The sequence below is a fragment of the Olea europaea genome, chromosome 18 (assembly GCF_002742605.1).
Source record: "Olea europaea var. sylvestris chromosome 18, O_europaea_v1, whole genome shotgun sequence".
Lineage (NCBI taxonomy): Eukaryota > Viridiplantae > Streptophyta > Magnoliopsida > Lamiales > Oleaceae > Olea > Olea europaea.
Genome location: NC_036254.1, coordinates 17,178,058 through 17,187,884, shown reverse-complemented (window position 1 = coordinate 17,187,884; position 9,827 = coordinate 17,178,058). Strand labels below are relative to the sequence as shown.

The 9,827-nt window shown below is 38.5% G+C and overlaps 1 protein-coding gene and 1 long non-coding RNA gene across 2 annotated transcripts; one reads left to right on the top strand and one right to left on the bottom strand.

Moving 5' to 3' along the window:
- Positions 1-3,197: 3,197 nt before the first annotated feature.
- LOC111366495 lies at positions 3,198-4,309 on the bottom strand. The gene is made up of 2 exons (XR_002697671.1): positions 3,953-4,309; positions 3,198-3,806 (listed from the first exon to the last, which is right to left on the bottom strand). It is a non-coding gene; the product is annotated as an uncharacterized LOC111366495 (long non-coding RNA).
- A 3,105-nt stretch (positions 4,310-7,414) lies between these two features.
- Positions 7,415-8,686, top strand: LOC111366808. The gene has a single exon (XM_022987503.1). It carries the CDS (start codon positions 7,415-7,417, stop codon positions 8,684-8,686), a length of 1,272 nt encoding a protein of 423 aa, XP_022843271.1.
- The last annotated feature ends 1,141 nt before the right edge of the window (positions 8,687-9,827 follow it).

Genomic DNA, 9,827 nt, shown 5'->3' with positions numbered 1-9,827 from the left:
GATCTTTTAATTAATTTTTCATCATTAAATATTATATTCTCCTTCATTGAATTCTGTTATTTCAAATTTATTTTTTGTTATGCTAAATTCATAATTTTTTGGAATTAAACTTATTTGTTTATTTAGTTCTATTATTTTACTAATATCTTTACATTTTTTATGAACTTCAATATATGGTTTATTGGAATAAATATTCTCATAATTAGAATTAGTAAATATATATAAAACTCTATATTCTATATTCATAATTTTATAACCTGGTTGCATGATATCATCTCTATGAAACTTAAAATGTAGTCCTAAAACTTCATTAAAATTTCTATCTTTTAATGATATACAATATTTTGGATAACACGTAAATATAATTTTTTGATATGCTAAATTTCCTTCTATTGTTCCTAAATGACCATCTTTTAAATTTATTATTCTTCTATCATGTAAAGTTATAGTTAAGGGTAAGTCTATCACTTCTCTAAATAGTGATTTAAACATTATTTGTATTCCTACTAAATAAATATATTGAATTTTTTTACTTTATTTTTTATTAATCTTTGTTAATAGTTCTTCAACTGTATTTTTTGTTAAAATATTTAATTTATATTGCCCATAAATTGTTCTTACATCTATGATTTTCTCTATTTTGTGATATGACTGAGCAATAAATCAATCCCAAATTGTAATGACCCGAACCAAGAAGAGATTAGTCCATTTGAAGCAACAAATTAAGTTGTGTTGCTCATGGGCTATATTTTACCTATTTGGCTGGCTAGCTATTTTCTAAGTTCCGCACTATTGTCCACTTATATGGTATTGGACTTTGACCCATTACCTAAAAGCTAACTTACCATAATTTGAGACTTGATCCAATATATTTTCTTGACCCTTCACGTTACTATGAATGAAAAGAAGACTTGGTGTCTCTTTCTCCTTCCCTGCGTGACTTTCTCTCGGTCTTCACTAACTTCATCTTCAGCCATTCTCTTTAGTGCATATATCTTAGTGATATTTCTCCCTTTGTGGTGTTCTTGAAGTGGCAAAAGCTAAGCAACCATAGGTGAAACCTTTGTGGTGTTCTTGGGTCGTTTGCTTTGGTGTTGATTCGATTTCTTGGTGAACTGAGCCTGTATATCTCATTGGTGGTTGAAGAAACTTCTCCCTTACAAGAGGATATCGGTTGACTAGAATTTGGGGGTTAATTGGTTTGCAATGAGCATTTTTTGGTTTTTTCTGTGGAAGATGCCGCCACTGGTGGTGAGAGGAGTTATGGCGGCGATGGCAACAATGTAATCGAAGGTGGCTGGGTGGTAGTGTCTCGTTGGAGGAGTAAAAAGTTTGATTAATCACCCAACTTACCTCTATGTCACATTGTGGTCACTGAACTTTCATTTGTTGCCCAATGGTCACTAAACTTACATATGAACCGCTCCATCCATCACCCAGCGTCCTAGTCATTTGGACTAGTCCGAGGTGGCTGGACGACAGTCTACTTGGCAATGGACGGTATGAAACTCAGCCATGGTGGACGCGACTTCCATTTAAACATATGATTCCTCACTTTTAACAATTGAAATCCCCAAGTCCATTTCTCCCCAACTCCATATCTCCCAAGCCCTAGATCGATTTCTCCCAATTAGCTTTTCCACACTTGGCGATTCCAGATTGCTTCACCTTCCAAGCAACATTGGAAATAGCTTGTCTTCGTCGTCGTCGTCTTTGTAGCAACGCCGTTTTGTCGACACATGGACGCGCATCCAGGTTGATGGTTTTCAAAACGCGGAAGAAGAAAAGATGTAATATCCTGAAATTCCATATTCTGGTTTGAACGGGAATTTGTTAATGGAAGGTTGGCCTTGTTTGAAATTCCGACAGTTGGTAATTGACAGCCGATTCCATTATTTTTTTCCCTTATTGAATTGTCATTGTTATTAAATTTTTTTGAAATTGGAAGTTGAAAATGAAGTGACTTTAATTATATTGTTATTGATTCATTTACTGCCAAAATAATTTTTTTGTGAATTGCCGAGTACTAGTGGTAGTCTTTCTTGTGGGAGAAAAAGTATTTTGTTGAGACTAATGACATGTATATAGTTATATTACTATGTATTGTGGAGACAAATTTCACTAATGACTTTGGTTATAGTTATATTACATTAGTCTGCTAATTACATTATACACCTTCCACTCTTTGATGTGCAATGGCAGGGACAAACAGGGGCATATGTCACAGTTATAAGAAGCCTGGGCACTTCTTGATGATTGCCTAACAAAGAAAAAATGCCCAAAATGTCGTAAGGGCATCGAGTATGTTTGAGATATCCTGAAAAATACGTCAAATGTAGGGCATTTATTCCTTTGCTGTACCAGAGACTGCTGTCATTTTGATTGGAAAGATAAAGAGAAGTTGAGAGGCAAATCAAGTGAAGGCCAGGATCTATAGAGTATGTTTGAGAAATGTGCTCAAATCACATAAAAGAGAAATGTCGAGATAACTGTGAACATTACGTTCCGCAAGGGTAAAGAAGTTGTCGGGGATGAAGGAACCTAAAAGGGAAAATCTCAGTATTTCGGCATAGTATTTTGGTTTGTTTTTAAATTTTCTTCTAGATTTAAGTTGATGTATGTATTTATGTAAGATTTTATGTAGCTTTATTTGTAATGACGTTAACCTCTTACTAAGTTAATAATGTAAGAGCTTACCTAGCTTCATTTAGTAGAGCAGTGTCTGGGGTTTGCTTCTTTCATTTGCAGCAGGGAAAATACCTCCATTTTGCAAATAGAAGTCTAGAAAATGGTATTCTTTGTATGTCACTTTTGTTCCAGTAGCCACCTCTGTATTGTTAGGTGGTTTGCCTGTGTAATTGAAATGGTATTCTTTGCCTGTGCAAACAGAAGTGTGGGAAGTTTGGTTCTTGAGTGGCAATACTGGCAGATATTATTTAAGCTGTAGTATGTAAGAAGAATTGATAATTATTTAGTTTCATCCAAACACGAGCAAAGGAATAATATGATTTGGATGCTAGAGCAAGAGCAAAATCTTGAGTTTTTAAAACAATAATGGAGCAATGATGAAGGAGATATCTTAAGAAAGATATCTATACAAATTCAACCATCCGATAATACAATCCAATAACTATAAACCTCTTTGAAATAATGCATTCTCAATATTATCATACAAACAAACAACACAATCGTGAAAGTAACCAAAATCAAACATTTATTTGAATAACCCCACGTTTTTTGGACAAAAGCTTGACTTGATAAATTAAGAAACCTTCCCAAGTTCTGCCTGTAATGCTACAAGTTGGTTCAAAAGTACTGGACAAAAGGCCATCTAAAAACCAGTTTAACAAACCGATTCAACCACTACAAAACACATTAGAGGACATCTAAAAACCATATTCTAATATCCTTGTTGCAACTCATCGATCAAACTAGTTGTAACCTCATCAATGTCTAATATCCTTGTTTCAACCTCATCAATGTGTTGCAACTCATCGATCGAAGTAGTTGTTGGTTCATATTCTAATATCCTTGTCGGTGATCCTCTTGCAATCGTAGGTGTAGGCATGAATTGAGTTTGAGTTCCTCTTGTGCCAACCAATTTACCTTGCCAAAAAATGGTTAAAAATCGAACTGTAATTATTAATATCGACCAAATACAATTATTAAATGACACGATGAAATGCATCTAGACTTTATCTTACTTGTTCATTTACCAATACATTGCAGTTGTTTTCAATTGGTTGTATTACAACTTCTATCTAATCCGACTGAGAGAAGTCAAACTTTTTACTCCCTATAAAATGCTGTGCAAAAAAAAGGAAGAATCCATGCAAAAAAAAAAAAGTCAGAGGCCATTTTCTTGGATAAAAAACAGGCAATCTAAACGGAATTCTCATTGTAGAAATAGGTATAATTCGAACGAACCAAAAATTTGAAGAATGGTACTTACCCCCACCTTGGTCTCCCTTCATGCGTGTAACTGAAAAAGGCTTCAGGCCTTGTAATCAAATAAAACCATGTCCAAGTCTGAAGAATCGACAAACGGGGATGTGGGTCCATGTGTGGACAGTTCACTAGAGACGAAGAAGCCTCTACGTCAAGTCTGAAGAATCGCCAGCTCGAGAGATAAGAGATCTATCTAGGGCTTGGACCTTGGATTGGGAATTATGGAGTTGGGGGATTTCGATTTTTTCGATGAGATCGCATTTTTAAATGAAAGTCGCGTCCACCATGGCTGAGTTTCACGTCGTCCATTGCCATGTAGACTGCCGTCCAACCACATCAGACTGGTCCAAATGGCTGGGACGCCGAGTGATGGATAGAGCGGCTCATATGTAAGTTCAGTGACTGTTGGGCAGCAAACGAAAGTTCAGTGACCACAATGTGACATAGAGGTAAGTTGGGTGATTAATCAAACTTTTTACTACTCGTTGGAGAAGAAGGAAAGAGAAAGGTTTTGATTGGGGAGTAGGGTGGGGGTTGGGAGTTTATGAGCCTGTTTGTTGGCCATTAATTCTGCCCATTAATGAATTATTTAATCGTTGCAAATAATTTATCTGACAACCCATGTGACTGCCTCAGAACATTTATCTTCACCTTTCCATTTCTTGCCCTTAATCCCCAAAGGAACACGCAACCCCTCTCAACTTAGCGCCGACCGTCAACAGACCCACAGCGGCCGACGACGAACTGAAATTTACGGTGGAATATCTTCAATTGCAACAGCCAGGGGACAATACTTCCATTTTTTCGAAGACCCAGACAGTTTTATTCCACGCAAGCACCACGGAGAACGCCGCCCAATAATTCCAGTCGCCCGTCTGGTTAGCTACGTCCTCTACACCCGAAACGCCGCTGACCAAATGGATCCCGCCCACACACCGGTACGTCGTCGAACTCGAACATTTCTGATTCCGTTTACTTTTTCGTAAAACAACAAATTACCTGAACATTCGAATTCAATTGTTTCTAGTGTATTTCTTAAGCTGTAATTATATGTAGTAATCAACTTCGTTAGATGTTTCTCACTATGATTTTGGGCAAAATTGATATTGTGGCAAGTTGAAATGCACCTGCCTCTTGGTTCGCATCTCAACTGCTATATGCATTCGGCTACCCTTTTTTTCGAACTATTATTTTTGCTGTATACTCTTCTACGAAATCTGTCCCTTGAACTATACTACCATAAATGGAGACTACCATGTTTTATGCAAATTCTGTAATATAGTCTTGGTTACACTCCTGTGCTTGTGCTCTCTGTATTCCTCTTTAAATGATAGCATCGTTCATTCATCTGTGACTGTGTTATTTCTGTTAGCTACACTGTTGAAGTATAGCATTACTAGTGATGATGAAAACAGCGTGTGTAGCTTAGCTATTGTGTTTTCACGATTAAAACATGACATTCCTCACAAAACATTCTGCGGCAGCACATATGCTCAAGGTGAACTATTCCTACAATAATATAATTCCTCTACGAAATGCATCCATTGTTTCTAATTTGAACTTTTTCACAACCTTTTTTACGTGTACTTTCTTGTCAATTTCAAATTCTTAATCTGTAGATACTTTACAGTCTTTCAATTCATATAATGAATATTATGCAATATTCTCATTCGTGATGCCCGGCTTGACTTTGCAGTCTGGACATGGTCCGCTACCCAGCTCGTTCGTTGCACAGGAGCTGGGTCAAGCCTCAGGTGCAAAATCTTATGCTCAGTGGAATGCCTTGGAGACCCAAACATTCATTGCGGCCTGCGAGACCGTCATTGCCAAGGGCCATCGCAACGGTCGTTGTGTTTAGGAAACGAGGTTGGGCCAGCCACTGGGCACAATTGGACAAAGCAACAATTGCGCAACCATTGGGACGCCATGCGTCGAACCTATCGATGTCTCTCCGATTTGTTAAAGGGTAGCGGGGTCGAGTACAACGAATCCACTGGTCGAGTCGTCGCATTAGAGGAATGGTGGAACAGAAAGATAAGGGTAACTATTTCAATTAGCGGCACACATATTTCACGATGTCGAACCAAACTATCCCGTTCATTATTTTCTGGTACATTTGGAATGCCTTTTTTCTTATCTTCCCTATTTTTGTGTGCCTCTTTTCGCAGGAGAATAAAGACTACAAGGAGTTCAAAGACAAGGATGTGAGCGAGATACACATTCGCTATTGTACACTTTTCGACGACAGTTACGATGGGGAGAATTACGCGGTCACGCCGACTAAGTTGTGCCAAACGGGGTTTGGGCTGTTTGAGGACAGTGCGCTCGAAGACACTCGGGATGCAATCCCCGTCGACGAGGAAAGTAGTGGCTCAAGTGATGAAGCTGAGCAAATGGTCGGTGGATCCCGCATAAACGTATCCGACACCACAAGCGGTGGTAAAAGAAAGTCCTTCGGTGCGACGTGACGGGGTAAGAAGAAAAAAACATCTGCACACGAGCTGTCGTTCTCCGTCAATCGAGCCACAAGTGCCGCGGAGAAAGTGGTGGCGAAGCTTAATACCATGATGGGCTCAAATGACAACACCGGCACTGCCTGTATAGAGGAGCTACTGGCGGCTGGACGGCTCAAACGGCGTACACCTCTATACTTTTTCGCCTGTGCTATTTTGGCTAAAAAGCACTATCGAAACATGTTCCCCGTTATGAAAGATGCGGATGAAAAATTTGAACGGATTGAGTGGCTTTTCAATGAGCGGGGCAAGTAATTTCACCTTTCACTGTAGGCGTTACATGTAATTATGTGTTGTCCTAAAAAACTTTTAACTTTTGTACTCAACTGTCTGTACCCTTTTAACCCTACTGTTTGAAAATGTGCTGCGTGCCTTAATGTGCAAATCGCTTTCGCTTGTTCACCACGATCATTTCATCATGTTAATATTTTACACGTCCAACGAGGCAATTGTAGGTCGAACTGGATGTAACATAATATTTTTCACGATCTGTGGTTGCAAAGTTACCACGTACGCACGCGAAAATTTTGGACGTTAAAAAAGCTGTTGACACTTAAAACTTGTGGAAATTGAAAAACTGTCACGAAAAGTTAGGGAAAAAAGATTTGTTCAGAACAAAAATATTTTCTACAAAAATGCACGTTTCACGAATAAATATTCTTTGCAGGTGCACCATTATTAGCACACTTCCTACAAGATGACAGCTATAGTAAACTATTGCACAGAATCTCGTGAATATTTTTTGTAAGTGCACTATTATTGATACAGTGCGTACAAATTGACAGCTACAGTACACCATTGCACAGAATGTACTCCCTGTCACTCCCAATTTCTATAAAAAGCCATGCACTGAGTAGAAAAGAAAAAAATGTGGAGCTGTGAGGGTGTGTGACGAAATTGCGTTCCACACAACTTCAGAACTCGCTTTTGTTGTGTAATTTTAGTAATTTATCATGTTTTGCATAACAAATGACGTCAACTTCAACTGCATCCTGGGGTCCGACTCAGATGACGAATGCGATGACGACCAGTTTCTCTACAACTTGGCGATCGATGCAGCCGCTTGGCTTTCATACTGCAGAATCGCCGGCGATGACGCAAGAAAATATCACTACAGGCAACAGTGTCGTATACGACATTTTCCTTTCTCAAGGAACGGTCACATGTTTATGATGGAGGCAATGGGCGAGAATAGTAAGATGTGCTTTCAAGAATTCAGTATGTATCCTGCAATGCTTCGACATTTCGTTCATGTGTTGCGCGACGAGCATGGGCTACGTATCAACCAGCATGTTAACATCTACGAGCAAGTTGGCATGTTCTTATGCATATTAGCGCACGGGAAGGGATATCGACAGGTGACAACAATTTTCAACCATTCATTGGAAACTGTATGTCACTATGTTAAAGAGGTTCTACGTGCGATCGTTGCGCTTTCAACGCGCCTGATTCGTCTCAGTGAGAACTACAACGACGGTGTCGAGCCACATAGGCTAGATTTGAGCAAGCATCCATTGTTTGAAGATTGCATCGGAGCTATTGACGGAACGCATGTAAAAGCTATGCTACCGCGATATGAGCGTGTAAACTTCATAGGGCGAAAAGGTGTGCCGACACAGAATGTGTTAGCTGCTTGTGACTTTAATTTATTCTTCACATTCGTGCTTGCAGGGTATTCTGGCAATACACATGATGCGTGCATGCTTGCACGTGCTATCCATGATTCGAAAATACATTTCCCATTACCGGCCCTGGGAAAGTACTATTTAGTTGATTCCGGGTTTGCTCATCGGCCTAGGTATATGGCCCCCTACAAAGGGTCTGACATACTTTACCATTTCCAACAGTTTCGAGACGAGAGAACGGGAAGTCATCGTAGATTTCGAAATACGCGAGAGAAGTTTAACTTCAGGCACTCGTCCTGCAGAAATGTCATTGAACGTGCATTCGGTGTGTGGAAAGAAAGATGGAAGATCTTGGATCGCATGCCCAGATACCCCTTCCGAACGCAAATAGCCATTGTAGTTGCGACGATGGGAATACATAATTTCATGAGGCGTTCAGGAGTGGTGGACGCTGCGTTTACGAGAGCGAAGGTGGATGAAGATGCAGCTGAGGTGGAGCTTCCCAACGTAGAAGATGAAATACAGGCCGAAATACATGCATCGAAAATACAACGAAGTGAGTGGGACAGACTTCAAGATTATATGGCGCAGCAGCCATGATGCCAATATGTTTCTAAAATATTCTAAAGCCTTGCATGTACGTCTTATGAAACTGTTTGCTTTCCTGGTTGTAAAAGTGCAATGCAGTAGGGGCCAATTATTGACCATCTTTCACGAAAATTATTGACCGTCTTTCACGAAAATATCATAGGTCAAAGTATTTCCCTTTTTTAATGTGTTTACCGTATGCATTTCCTCGGTACAATGAACTATAATTTTTTTCCCCGAACCTACACAGTTGTACAGTGTTTCGTACGAATAATTATGCACTTGAAGTCGTATTTTTCCTTCATTTCGAACACACCCTTCACTTTACTCTTTGCGAAAAAAATGTGAACCGTGCACTACCCTTTTTTTGTACGTAGCGCTTCGTAATAGAATTAAAATGCTTCTATTCGTAGACACTCGCGAGAGTAGTTGATACAATAAAATGTTTCCAAATTTAACTTTTTTAATTTTCCGAAGTTACTTTTTTTGAAAACATAACTCGTTTTCGAACAAAACATTTTATTATTTACAACGAACATATAAGCTGAAATAAGTGTACAACTGAATTTCAAGATGTTCTTTATCATTTTTAATTTTCGACATTTCTTTGGAAAAATTCGATAATTAAAGTGAAGTGAACATCACGGTCCGCATGCATGTTAGGTTCTCGTGATGTTACAATTGCTGTCGAATTTTTGTGACAATTTTTTACAGCAATACGGTGGGCAACGACGGAGGTGGAATTATAAAACATTGGCCCATTTCATGTAAAAGAATTGAAACACGTTTGGTGGGGGTGTGTTATGAATTCTTGGGAAATGTGTAACAAATCAAATTTTTTGAGTTTTCAAGATGTGGAAGCTACCAACTTGCTGAATGTAGGACAAAGGGTAAAGTTGAAAATTTAGGATTGTTCAATTCAAATCAAATGATAAAATAATGGTGTCGGTCCCACATTGATTTTATGGAAAAAATGCATTTTAGATAAAAATGGGGACCAAACGGGGGCTATATATTATTTAGTTGTATATTTATTTTTTGGTTTTTTATTTTAATTAAATAACTTATTTTAATAAAAAAATGTAAAGTACTATTTTGCCCTTTCTAATTTGGTCAAAATTGATCCAATTTTGACTTTCTTGATCAACTATTA